At 56.2% G+C, this 13734-nt stretch overlaps 1 protein-coding gene across 1 annotated transcript; it reads right to left on the reverse strand.

Moving 5' to 3' along the window:
- Positions 1 to 7020: 7020 nt before the first annotated feature.
- Positions 7021 to 11610, reverse strand: EsH8_IV_000520 (uncharacterized protein; the record flags this gene model as incomplete). The annotated part of the gene is made up of 3 exons (XM_083265410.1): positions 7021 to 8188; positions 8243 to 10753; positions 10811 to 11610. 3 exons carry the CDS (start codon positions 11608 to 11610, stop codon positions 7021 to 7023), a joined length of 4479 nt encoding a protein of 1492 aa, XP_083124305.1.
- Between the last annotated feature and the right edge of the window lie 2124 nt (positions 11611 to 13734).

A 13734-nucleotide genomic window follows, 5' to 3' on the forward strand; every position in this document is an offset into this window, starting at 1 on the left:
GTCGGCCGATTAAGCTGCTCTATGTCGTCTCCAACCGGTGTGAACTGCGTCTGCGGCAGGTAGTGGGCTACAAGTGAGAGGGCATGTCAGCGAGCCGCAAGGCAGAAGGTTAGATAAGTAGTTGACGGTGTGGTCTTGACGCTCTCGACTAGACAGGGCCCGGCTTCCAAGGTTCTTGACCCAGTCGGGTTTCGCATGATTGAAGGGAGGAGAACAAGTGAGGAGACTCATGGCTTACCTTGGTCGGGTCTAGACTCTGGAAATGACTTGTGGGTCGTGGATGCAAGGGGGCCTTTTGGCGGTCAAATTGTAATAGAGCGACGAATCGTGATCCTTTGACCGACACGGTGCGATAAGCCGAGCGATGACAAAATCCAGCGTGAACCGACGAGGTGGAAGGAAACACGAAGATGTCCGACGCGGAAAGTGTGCGGTGAGCGCGAAAGTGTGTGGGTGAGATACGGCTTATGGCTGCAGAAAGGTGAAAAGAAAAGAGGGGATATCAGGTACGATACCACGCGAGGGAGAGGAGGGTAGGTAAGATGTAGTAGGCGACGGCAGCAGGCAGTGAGGAGGATGTGGGAGTCGGCGGCAGAAGGATGGATTGAATTCAGCCAAGGCGAGTGGAGAGGACCGGGTTGTCTTTGAAGAGGAGGGCGGCCAGCTCAGCAAGCCCAGAGATGCCCGGTGGGGCCCGCTGGAGCACGGGAGGAATGGGCGATTGGACGAGAAGAGCGTGGGCTGTGACACGACCGACCAGGCTAGGGTACGCCGAAGGTGGCAGCAAGGGTGTGTAGTGTAAAGGACCTCCGTAGTCTGGTTAGATGCAGGGAGTGTAATGGTGTGTGGTGTGCCTGTGTACTTGATATCGCCCGGGGTGCGATGGCATAGCATGCATGGGTGATGGATGGGTGTGAGGATGGATGAACGATGATGGGATGCGCGGGAGGTCGACCGTTTGCTGGAACACGCCGTCCGGAAACGAAGGCAAAAGACGAACTGTCGAGTGGAGAGCGATTAGAGAGATGAAATGCGCAGTGTACCCTTATCCGGGGTCGGTGCCCTGCCCGATCGTTTCTGTCAGGCGCGGCGGATTTGCGTTTGTCCTTGCGTTTGCTTGGACCACCGTCAAAAAAGAGAACCAGCCAGCGCACACTCACTCACTCACTCAATCAACCAACCAGTCGGGCAGTTAGTCACTCGGTTAGGCAGTCAGTTGGAACAGGCTTCGTTTGGCTCCAGTTCAGGTCGAAGTCAGAGAGAAGCTCAAGGCTCCCGGGGCCAGGCTTGTCAGACTCAGGTGCAGTGGAGACTCGGGAGGGGGTACGCGCGGGTCGCGTCCGGCAGACGAGAGGACCCAAAAGGTGACGACGATTGTACGAAATGTGAATGGGCAAAAGTTGGCGACAGGACGGGAAGGCTATGCTATGCAAGTGGTGGACTACACTATGTATGCAAGCAGGTTTTGCAGTTCATGCGAGAGTCCGTGGTGGGCCCCCTGATGGCTTACAGTCTCCTCTTTTACGTTTTCTTCCAACAGAATTGTGTGTTTCCCACCGCACAAAGTGAAAGTCCACTGGCCGCGCTCCCCCAGGTCCCCTTCTCCCAGCTGCCCCTAGGATGGACGCTGGAGATAGCTGGAGTCTGTGAATGCAGCTTGACGGACAGCGAACGACGTTGCATGCAGGGATCTGCTGGGGAGCATGGGTGAATGGTGTGGGCAATGGTGTGGTGCAAATTGTGATATCGCTCGTTCTCATCCTCGTCGCGGTCCGTCTAGAAACCAAAAAAAATGTCAAAGAACGCCGAGCGAGTCGAGTCCAGCTGGTAGCGCAGGCCCAAAAAAAGACATGGCAAATTTGCCTCTGCTTCCTCTGACAATGGCCAGAACGCTACTCCAGTCACGGTAGTGGTTGCACGGCTAAGCGCCCAGCTGCCGTCATTCGATTCGGTTGATCTGCAGCCGCGGCAGAACGGGTTTTGCTATCCGAGGAGAGAGGCGAATAAGGAGCTGCTATGCGCTTCGTGCGAGGGCTGCAAAAAGAGGCCACTGTCTCTCTCTGCGACGAGTTTTCGCTCTTTGTGCGGCGTCCTCGTCTGGCCTCTTTTGATGGCCTTGTGCGCTGCTGGAACTGATTGGGCCGAGAACTCAAGGCAGAGGTCATGGAATGAAGTCGGCGCGTAGCCGACGCGTCTCACCGGTTCGGGAAAAGAACAACAAACGCGTCCTTAGCCCGCCAATCAAATGAGCAATATCTTATGATTGCGCTTCTGATTGGCTGTAGCACCCATACCCCTGAAACTAGGCTCTCCCGTCCTGTTACTGGCAGGAAATCACGGGTACTGCTGGAAGTCAGGAAGTGAACTGATTTACTTTGCCTTGCCAGACTGCCACGGGTGGGTAAGGCTCAATTTTCCAAATTCTCCAAAGGAAAAGTCATTTGCTTCTCTTTCAACTGGTGCCGTAAATGTCTCGCGACGATTATCCCCGTAGTGAGACTGAGACCCCAAGGCCCGCCTCGACCTGGCTAGATCGTCAGGTACGGAATGTGACCGTCGTCTCACTTTACCGATGATATAAGACGAGCGATGATTGCGCTCGCCCGCTTCGTCTGTCTCCATCTCTCGCCCCGTGCCCTACTGTGCCGGACGAGAGTCACAGAACCGAGTAGGCCCAGCCCGGGCTTGAAATTGATCCTATTAGACTCAACTCGCGGTCCCGCCATCCTAGCTATTTGAATCCCAGCTAAACAGCCTTCTAGTGTAGAACTGGGCTTGCCGGGGTGTGCCCATTTCGCCCAGGCCGAATATGACTAAATAGTCGAGCCTCAATGCAGCCAGCTGGTTACCCAAAGTGGCCGGCGCCCCGGTCGTGAATACACTAACAGCAACTGCACGGATATACGTTGGGGAGGCTAATGAGATGGATGAGCGGTGTCCTGCCCATCTTGCCTCCAGCGGAAAGGTGATGACATGCGACATGGCGAGATTGGAGTGAGCCTGACGAATAAGCATGCCATGTCCAAATGGTCTTCGTTGAATCGCGTGGACGGTCGCCTCATCCAATGTCTATCACTTACAAGACAGCGACTCAGCCCTTTAAGAATGAGACTTTTGAATTCCCATGAGCAGGTAGCTTCCAGCCTGCAGGCGGCGCCAACTGCACGGGCGGTGCGACCTACGACAATGTCTCTCCACTTGCCCCGAAAGCTTGGGGCTCAGAGGCCAGGTACGGGGAAAGCGCCATGGAAAGTCAAGACAACACCCATCATGGGCGCTCCATCCTGCCGTGCCTGGCAGGCACATCACCACAAGCCCAGAGGCATCTGACACTAGTCATAATACCTGCAAACCCATCGCCTGCTCCAACGCTGTGAGGTTACCATGACCGCTGCTACGTGCTTGGTGAGTTGACATTTGAGACCCCCGGTCCAGCCAGCCAGCCAGCCCGCTCGCCTTCAGGCAGAGCTACCCGTCCGATCAATACGAAATACCGGGAGCGGAACCCTCATCCGTGACATCATTCCTTCGCTAGAGTCCAATCCCTTCGCACATGTTCCTGCTCTTCCAGAAACCTCGTGTCTCCGCTTGTGGCCGGGCGCGCCCCCAGCTCCCAATCCCCAATCAAACCGTTTCCACCTTGATGAGTCTCATTGGCTCCATTGGCTTACAATGTTTCAACGTGAATTGGGACCAACTCCAAGTTCCTCCCATCCATCCACTCCACTAGCTCTCGAAGCCACTTCCCTGCTCAGAGGGTACGTACTGCCTTACCCTCCAAGTTAGTGTAGAGCGCAAGGTGCATGGTGCAAGTGCAAGTGCAGGAGCAACTCAAGCAGGTGCAGGTGCAGGCAAACAGGGTTCCGGGGGCCAGCTTCTTTTTTTCTGCTTCTCCTCCCTCTTTCCTTATTCCCTCCCCCCTTCCCCTACGGAAGCGCTCGCGCTCGCGCTCGTTCGGTCGGTACCTGGCGGGATCCCTTTCCCATGTGAATTTCCCCTTCCCACTCTGCGCATTTCGTTCACAAGCCGTGAGGGGGTGTCGGGTACCTTTCAAGGTTCAGCCCAGTCGTCACTCCCTGTCAGTCGATCTTCGCATAAGATGCAAATCTTCTCTCCGGGAGATATCCCATCTCGCACATCATTGACAACGCATCTAGCTCGCCCCGAATTCTGATTGTGACTCTCTGCCATGCCCATTTAGGCATGTTCTCCTCTGGGCTTTTGGTCAGAAGAGCGAAGGAAAGAAAAATTCAGTTTGATCCATCATCGAGATCCCCACGGAATTTCCTCCGGTGATCAAATTTTACTCTTCGCTTCCCTGGCGATATGGAGACGTTAATGGAAAAATCAGAGTGAGACAGGATTCAGAGGATTGCAAGAAGGAAAGGAAATACACCCTTTCGTCATCCCATCACCACATTGTGGCCCTCCCGGCCCAGTCAAACTGCTGCCAGCTCACAGTCAATGGAACTTCAATGGAACTCTCTCAATGCACAATCCGCGCGGGCCACAAGCCGTGCGCCGCTGCTGCCCGTTACATAGTGTAGTATAGTGTAGTACTGCACACTACTGTACCCCTCTCTCCCCCATCATCTCCCTCTGGGCCTCTGTCACTCTCTTGCTGGGAACCCCGGAGCGTTCATCCCTGCCTTCCTGATATTAATAGCGCTACTTTTGGTATACCCGCCCAAAGTGCCGGCCGTTCTCCCATCCCATCCCATCCCATCCATCCCATCTCATCTCATCCCATCCCACCTGTCCACCTAGTCGTCTCTAGCGCACGATACCCAAAGCACCTGCACAGCCAGGCCTCTGCCTTACCTTATCGTTCCCTCCCCCAAGGAAAACCGTCCCCATCCGATCCCATGTAAGGGGCCCCATATCGTCAGATAACCCGACAAGCTGTCTCGCAGGAAAGCCACGGCAGCCGAGGAAGCTTTGGGCGCCTTGAGCACATGCGCATTGTCGCCGTCTGTCCGTTGACCGATCTCACATCGAGTCTGTGATCCTCGGCACCCTCGAAAGAAGCATTGACGGTCAAATTTTGGCCGCTCTGGATGCCCAATGCCTCATTCCGTTTGTTCCCAACAATGGACGACGCATTTGCCATCTCATTTGCTTCTTTCCCTGCTTCCGCCCCTCCCTTCGCCCAAATCGCCTTTACGGACGAAGCTGAGCTGGAAACTGGGTCCGGCAGCTCCTCCTGTCTTAGATCTTTGTTCGTAAAATAAATAAAAACACCCCATTCACGAAAGGAGAAAGAAAAAAGCAAACATGATGCCCCAACATTCGATCCCCGCCCCATTAACACTTCATCTTCTCGCAATCGGCGGCAGGACCAGGCTTCCTAGGCCAACTCCCAATTGTTCAGTCTAAAAACGGGACTCTGGAATCATCGTTCCCTTCCTTCAAGAACTCGGGGCACCTTCCAAACGCCACCCGGAGGCCCTCTCGGTCCTCCCAACCTGCAACCACACAGACTCGGAGGGCCGAGACACAACCCTCCTTCCGGCGACTTCACCGTCGGAAACCTCCCACCGCCGTTTTGCCTGAATAGACGGGGAAGGGGGGGCACTTAAACCAGGAGGCTGGGAGGCCATCGTTATGTGGTAGCTGTGAGCTGGCTATTCCCACCTTACCAGCAACGCTACCCGTGCATCTGTTTCATCGAGTCGTAGTTTCGTTTCCTCTTACCATGACAGCCCGCCCAGGTCCCGGCCCACGAAAGGAGCTGCGAGGCACGTCCCTCCTCCTCCCAACGTGCCCTGCAGGACTTGCCATGTACAGCACGGTTTACAGGACTCGCAGAGGTCTGCAGATCCCAGAATGCCCTCCTTCCTCAATGGAACCGTAGACCCACCCCCTCCTCCTCCTTCTCCGTATCCCCCCTCCTTCTTCAAGTCGCCTTGTCCCAAGCTTACCAGCCGAGTGCAACCGTACTCCAACTTCTCATGACGAAGCTTTCACCTTTGGCCCTCTTTTCCAAGATACGTGGCTAGCTGGCTAACTAGCTAGCTACCCTTGGGGCGTTTCCACTCCACACAGAAGTGGTCTCGCGTCCACATTAGTCTGACACCGCGCATATGAGGGAGAGAGATACAGTGCGCGCCCCTCTCCCCCGATAAAGCCGTGGATTTTTGTGGTGTAAGTCAACTAGAGTTATCAAAAGAATAAAAATTAAGAGGGCAAAATGAACGAAAAAAAATCCCTGTGGGTACTTGGAGAATATGGAGAGAGAGCTGCAGTAGACAAGGCCGCACTTATGCAGCAGCACCACCACCAAGTCATTACCGTTGCTCCCCGGCTCCACGGCAGCCCCCCCAACAGATCAGATGCAACGACCAAGAAAGGAAGAAAAAAAAAAGTCAACACAACACACGACATCTCGACGCGCCCAACCACCCACCCCAAAGGTCGCGCGCGTATCCTGCTTGCTTGCTTGAGTTGATGACGGTCCTCGGAAACCCCCCCCCTTCCTCAACTCAACCTCACCTCCAGATCGACAGCCAAAGCCCGTCATGGGCCGAAAGATGCGCACACTAAACCTCCCATCGTAATACTAAAAAGCAAAACGCCATCCGCTCGCTCGCGTGGCCACACAAAGAAGTCTGATCACCCACCTCTGAAGCCCCCCTCCCTCCCCTCCACCCCCTGCGGGGGCGATAAGCCTCGAGGTCTCGTTTGGCGCCGGTAGTAGAATAGCTCTAGAAATAACTACGCCACCAAAGTGATGCCATGGCACGGGTTAGCCACGCCCACAGCCAGCTTGGATTCCTTACTTGACACAACGGACTTGCAGGCGGACCACGGGCCAAGAGGAATAAGGAAAAATCTTGGGGTTTGCATTACTAGTGGGAACATCGGTCTGATAATGGAACACACGCACACCTCCCTTTCAAACTTGCCACCGTGAATAGAATCTACATCCGGCCAATCCTAGAAGTCAAACAAAGCTTTGCCTCTCATCCGCCATACCCTCCCACACAGCCAACCGGGTCTTTCCATACCGGTTCGTAGACCTTAATCCAAAACGCGGCCTGCAGTAGCGGCGCCGCTCTTGTCGCGAGTCTGAGTCTTCTTCAATGCCTTACCCAACTGGATCTCGCCGAGCAATGCCGATGGTCGCCCGCCTGGTGGGGGACCTGATGGCGCATCGCCCGCCGGGGGTGGCGGAGGTGGCGGCGGCGGAGCTCCCATACCTGGCGGTGGCGGGGGCGGCGGGGGAGGACCGCCCGGGGCAGCTGTTGGTGGCATAGGTGGTGGAGGGGGGGCCGACGGTGCCTCGGGCGCAGGTCCCGGGGGCGGAGGGGGGGCGCCGGTGCCGGGCATAGGCGGCGGAGGAGGGGGAGATGAAGGAGAGGGGTCGCTACCAATGGCCGGGCTAACTGGGTTGGACGTTGGCTTGTCTCCGGCAGCCGACAGTGGTCGCGGCGGCGCCATAGTGCCGAACAGGATGGATGCAAGTGCCGCAGCACTGCTGCCTCCGGGACGGTCGTCGTCGTCGGAATCTTCGTCGTCGTCCTCCTTGTCTGTGCCCCAGTCATCGTCATCAGGACGCTTGCGGGAGAATGGGCCAGAAGGAATAGGAGGGGAGGCAGCCGCAGGGGCGGCCTTGCTCTCTTGCGCCATGCGGTGAAACGGGTTGGTCGAGACCTCGGCTTGCGCAGGTTGCGCAGGTGGCGGTGGTGGCGGCGCGGCAGCAGGCGCGGCAGGCTCGCTCGGGGTCGAGGTGGACTCGGAAGAATGAGAGAGCATACGATAGTACGGGTTGCGGCTCTCGTTCTCCGTAGGGGGGCTGGTAACCACCGTTGGAACGGCAGACGGCGACGAAGGCTGCTTCTCAAGCTCCTGGCTGCTGATCTGGCTGCCACCCTGAGTAGGGGTTGACGCCTGAGGAGTAATCTGAGCCGGACCATCCTCGTCATCACTTGAGCTGTCGTCCTCGTTCATAGCCTCAAGCTGGCGCTGTAGCTCCAACTCGCGCTGCCTGGCCGCTTCAATCTCAGCTCTGCGAGCCGCAAGCTTGGCCTCCTTCTCTTTGGCATCAGCAAGGGCCGCCTTCTTCTTACGCTTCTCCTCTTCCTTCTTGAGCTTGCCCTGCTTGACTTGCTCCTCGAGTGCCTTCAGACGAGCTTCTGCGTCGTGACGCTCCTTTTCAAGGTCGTCTTGCTGCTCTCTAGCATCGGCCCTGCACGATTGTTAGTATGTGGTGTTTTGTTCCAGTTGACTGCAGTGGACTTACTCCATCTCTTGGGTCGCACGCTGCTGCTCCTCATGTTCTCTAGCAAGACGCTCCTCCTCTGCTTGCTTGGTGGCTTGGTCTTCCTCGGCCTTCCGAGCAGCTTCTTTCTCGGCTGCATCGTTCTTGGCAGCCTTCCTGGACGGTGGCGGAGGCGGCTTCTTGGCGCCGGTCGCAGCCGGTGCGGGGTTCCCCGTTTCTTCCGCAAGGCGTGCCTGTCGTTCAGCCTCACGTCGCTCGTCTTCCTCCTCGGCCTGGCGCAGCTTAGCAGCACGTTCGGCTCTCTCACGCTCCATTCTCTGGGCAGCCGTCTCGCCAGGCTTAGTGGGAGCTTTAATGCCCAAAGCGGCAAGTCTCTCGGCCATACGCTGCTCGGCCTGCTGCTTGATAAAGGCAGCGCGCTCCTCGGGGGTCTTGTAAGATGCGTACGAGCCTCCAGTGGCACTGGAGGGAGTGGTGGTGCGCGAAGGGGGTGCGGGGCTCTCATGCCGGGCGGCCGGGGAGCGTTCCGTACGGGTAGCTGCGGCAGGCGACGAAGACGACGTGGGTCGTCGGTCCTGAGCCCGGACTCGCGCGGCACGGCTGGATCGCTGAAGATCGAAGATGAAGTCTCTGACTTCGTCCTCCACGCCAAGGGCGTCTTCCCAGCGTCGCTTCTCGTGCTCGTTGGTAGCGGTGGTGGCGCCTTCTTTCAGGTTATCTTCAATGCCGCGAGCAAAGTCACGCACGGAATCCTCGACATCCCTGACCATGCTCTCGTTGTTCTCCTTCTCAGTCTTGACCTTGAGATTTTCCTCCTCGAGGCGCCTGGGCGCTTCGTCGTCAAAGCCCGAGTCAACCTTCTTGCCTGTCAAAGCTGCCGTACGCTGCTGCATCATGGCCTTAGCCCTAGCCTTGAGTCTGTCAGATTCGGTGACAGTGCCACCAGGTCCAGTGCCAACGATAGCAGCGGCACTGTTCGGGTGAGCCTTTGCGTCCTTGAGCCTGAACAGCTCGAGTTTTGCATCTGCAATGGCCTTTTCCGTCTTGCGAACCGCGGAGGCCAGTTCGGGAACCTTGTCCGTAAGCGTCTGGAGCTGTCGCTTCAAAGAACGTCTTTCGGCGTCCGAATCTCCCGTTACAAGGGCAGCGTCCGGGTGTGCGTCAATGTCATCCTGGATACGGCGGATACGGCGGTAGAGCTCCTCTGCCTCCCGACGATCGCGTCTATCCAGCAGGTCATCCTCCTCCAGGCTCTTCTCATCAGTAAAGTCCATGGCGTCGATGAGCACTTCCTTCTCCCGAATCTTCTTCCTTAGCTGGTCGAGACCAAGATCATCATAAGTGGAGGAAGCGGGCGACTCAGGCCGGGGCGAGTTGTTACCGACACGGCGGCGGGCGCTAGACTTATAGCCCACTTGGTCGTCGTTGTTCTTGAACACCGTAGCATCCTTGCGCCCGCCACTCAAGCCGGCAGGGGTGCCTCTCAAGGAGTGGCTCTTCATATAGCTAACCCCAGTCTTTTGAGGGAGGAGAGCGGCGCCGGACTTGGTGCGGAACTCGGACTCCTGGCTGAGCATTGATCTAATGGTACCGATAGACTCGTTGAAGTTTCTCGTCGAAGGCGGAACAAGTTCGGGTGGCAGGGTGTTGGGAAGGGGGTAGCCATTGAGCTTCCGGTAAATCAAATGCATGGCAACCGCGAACTCGTCAAGGTTCAGACGACCCTTGTTACCATTGTCTGCTAGAGTCCAGACACGCTCGAGGTCTGGCTTGTCAAGGCCACTCTGGCCAAAGATTTCAATGGCCTGGTCTCCGCCAATGAAACCTTTGTGGAGGCCGTCCCAAGCTTTGAACAAGGCATCATAACGCTGTTTCTCCTCTTTGGTAATCGCCCAGGGAATGACCGCATTGCCCTGCAGGCCCTGTGTTGTATAGTTTTGCTGCTCGCGGCCTTGCTGGGGCATCATCCTAGCTTGGAGAGCATCGATATTGGGCAGGCCAGTCGAGGGGGCGTTTACGAGGCCCCATTGACCAGGTCGGCCGGTTGGCTGAGCGTTCAGGGGTGCAATCATCGGCCCTCCTCCCGGTGTGAGGTTGTTGCCAAATCCTGTGGGCATTGGAGGCATCGGCGGTCGTGGCCCCGTGTATCCAGTCGGCTGGGGGTTCATGCCAGGGAACCCGGTCTGCTGAGGTTGCAAACCCTGGTTCTGCCCGAAGCTTTGCTGCTGTTGGCCAGGGAAACCGGTCATTTGTGCTTGCAACAGCTGGGAGCTCGAGGGCTGGGGCTGAGGCTGGTGGATCGTAGGTTCGGTGCTCGATCGACCGGTGGTATTGCTGCCGGGTGTGGTCCGGCCTGTGTCCTCGGCGATGCTGAAGTTGATGATGTCAACCACGCTGGACACCTCGTTCTTGATATTGTCAGGCAGAGTCGAAGGCATGGCCTTTCCGGTAAGCTTCAAGTTACACAGGTACATTGCCAAAGCGAACTCGGGGAAGTGTAGCTCTCCGGATCGAGTCGTGTCGGCCATAGTCCTGCGTCCGATTCGTCAGTACTCGCTATCACGAACGAACAACTAGGGTGAGACGTACCAGATTTGCGAGAGAGAGTCACCATCCAGACGCGACCTCAGCAGCAGGTCCCTTGCCTTATCTCCGGACATCGTGGTACCCTGGCCATCGCCAACCGCAGACTTGAATAGTGTCTCGAACTTGGACTGATCTTGAGCCGTGATGAATGACAATCGAATGTTCGGGATCTTGTTGGTAGCCTTTGCGCGTCTACCAGCCGGCTTCGGTGTGCCTCCGGTCCGGAAAGAAGCAGCCATCTGGCTGAACCCCGTGGCTTGAGGCTTGATGGGAGCTGCCGCCGAAGTTGAAGCCGGCTGTTGGCCCGGGAAGCCAGTCTGCTGGGGCTGCTGGTGCTGCTGAAATCCAGTTTGCTGAGGCTGTTGCGGTTGCGGAAAGCCAGTTTGTTGAGGCTGCAGTTGCTGACCAGGAAATCCAGTCGGCTGAGGCTGCTGAGGCTGTTGATGCTGCTGCTGCTGCTGCTGCTGGAACTGCGATTGGAACTGCGAGGGGATCGCGGGCATCGGCGGCGCGCCGGTCTGGAAGCTCTGCTGGGGCTGGGCCTGGCCGGGGAAACCAGTGAATTGAGGTTGAAGCTGTTGCGGGGTTTGCTGCTGCGGCTGCTGTTGCTGCTGCTGCATCCCCGGGAAGCCAGTGTATTGCTGTTGCAACGGCGCCTGACCGAAGCCTGTAGGCTGAGGAGCAAACGGACTCGGCTGCTGCTGTCCCTGCTGTCCACCTCCCATGCCGAAAGAGCCTCCATATTGCTGCGCGCCGGGCCTTTGGCTGTTGCCGCCCAGGAAGGCGTTCGAGTTGGAGTACATGGCGGGCGGGTTGAGCCGTGGGGATGTCGGGCTTGACCACTGCTGGCGACGATTAGGGGGGCCGACGATTGAGGTGTTAATCGAGGACGAACGTCACGAGCGGATAGTATCCGTCGGTCAAGAAGAATGAATGAGTTCCAATTCTTTGCGAATCGGAGGGTTCTTGTCGCGGGGTAGAGGAAGATGTCGTGCTGGAATGATGGCAACGCTGATGACGAAGCTCTCACAGGTGTCCAGCTTGACACGGAGGTTTCAGTAGGAAGGTGCGGCGGCTTGGACGGGAGGCCAGTAAAGTGGTTGGTTGCCAGTTGGAACCTGGCAGCAGGCAGTGCAGGGATCTGTCAATGTCCGAAAGTGGCTTGGGCTCGGTGGGTCCTCATTGCAGAACATTACGTGATGCTGCATAGCCTGGAACGGCGTATTGCATCAAATCATGCATATGCCCTTAGCGGAGCGCTTACAGAGCGCCTCAGCCTGTTGAAGGTCCGGAAACTATGGTCTGAACCATCCTCCCATCCATGCCCAGAGTCTGAGTTGGAGGTTATTAAGCCCTCAACCTTTTCTACATCACTGACTGACTGTTCATTATAGAGCGCGATACTTGGTAATTTCCCACCTGTGTCTGCCTCTTAGTCAGTCTCTCTTTCTTAAAGCCCAGTGAACAGTAGCTCCCCTCATTTAGCATTTCCCTGGCAGCACGAATCACTAGAGCCCAACCTCCCTTTTACCTCCATTTGCTCAAGGTGCCGCTCGGTCCTCGTTAAGCGCATCGAAGCGTTGTACGCGACGCCTCTTGTTCGAAATCCTCGAGAATGGCAACCGCGGTACTTCTCACATCCCAATTATGCGAAGCGGTCTGCACAACTTCATCCGCGCCACCAAGCCGGACGGGACCACCGCCATGCTTAACGAGCACGTTGTTCAACTAGCTCTGTCACGTAACCCCGTATCATGTCCTTCTTCAAAGTGGTCTTGCGTCCCGGCCCCGCATTTGCAGCATAAGGGTGTGGACACGTCGGCGCACGTAACAGGGAGATGACGGCGAGCGCTATGCATCGGCAAACGCAAGCCGCCTTGCGCGCGTAGCCTGTAGGCAGGGATCGCGGAACAGCAGGCGGGTATTTGAACAGTGAAACATCTTTGCCCCGACGGCTGCTTATTTGACACGTCCAACCCAACCGAATGTGCGGCCTCTGGCGCCGGCGGTGTGCCAACCACATTCGGCTCCGGGTGGGTCTCCGGTATGCAGGTGCAATTTGATATTGTATGCACTATCCCGATGTCCGGGGAAGACGGCGCAAGTACCACGTTCTCCAAACTAGAGATTAGTTGCTCGTGCCTTGATCAAAATAAACTTGAGGACATATTTTTCACTGACCCTGCTCGCGAATCCAATGACAGGGCTTCCTCATTTGCGTGGCTCTCCTTCAAAACTGGCTACAGCATTGGCTCCCGCGGGTTTGTTGATACGCGAAGGCCGCGTTATGAACGCCATAACTGCCGTGATCGTCATCAAGTCATACCGACTTTTAAACCACTCGATTTCCAGGCTGCCTTGTCTAGGTGGCTTTTCATCGTCTTCACATGGCTCCTAGCTGCTGGCGTTTATATGTATATTAGGTGCGCGGCAACCTCTATACGTATCCTCCGTCTACTCTGATGCTTTCTCGTCGCAAAGATTGACCAAGGCAGGAACTTCAGCAGATCAAGTCACTGGCATCAGGTTGACCATTTCGATAAAAACAATTCTCACGAATTATGAATTATAGATGAGAAGCTAATTACCTCGACACAAAGTGGACTTAGCCTCGAACAATATTTCTACAAGAAAATCCAGAACATGCTAAAACCATGCCCTACAACGCCGAACGATAAAACAGTGTCCATGAGATACAAGAGCTAATCTTCCTGCGAGTCTGGGTATCAATCCCGCGCGGTATCCTTTAAAAAGCACATTTTCCCCTTTGTAACGCCGCATTGACAAAAAAAAGTTTGTTGCCGTCGCTTGATGTCTATAGTTTGATTGTGAGAGATAAGTCGTTCTCCCATTCGTTTTTTTCGTTTCTCTTTTCTTTCGTTTATCTCCTTTTTCCATCTTTTTTTTTTCTGGTTTTCTTTCGGGGT

Source organism: Colletotrichum jinshuiense, chromosome 4 (genome assembly GCF_051148585.1).
Source record: "Colletotrichum jinshuiense chromosome 4, complete sequence".
NCBI lineage: Eukaryota > Fungi > Ascomycota > Sordariomycetes > Glomerellales > Glomerellaceae > Colletotrichum > Colletotrichum jinshuiense.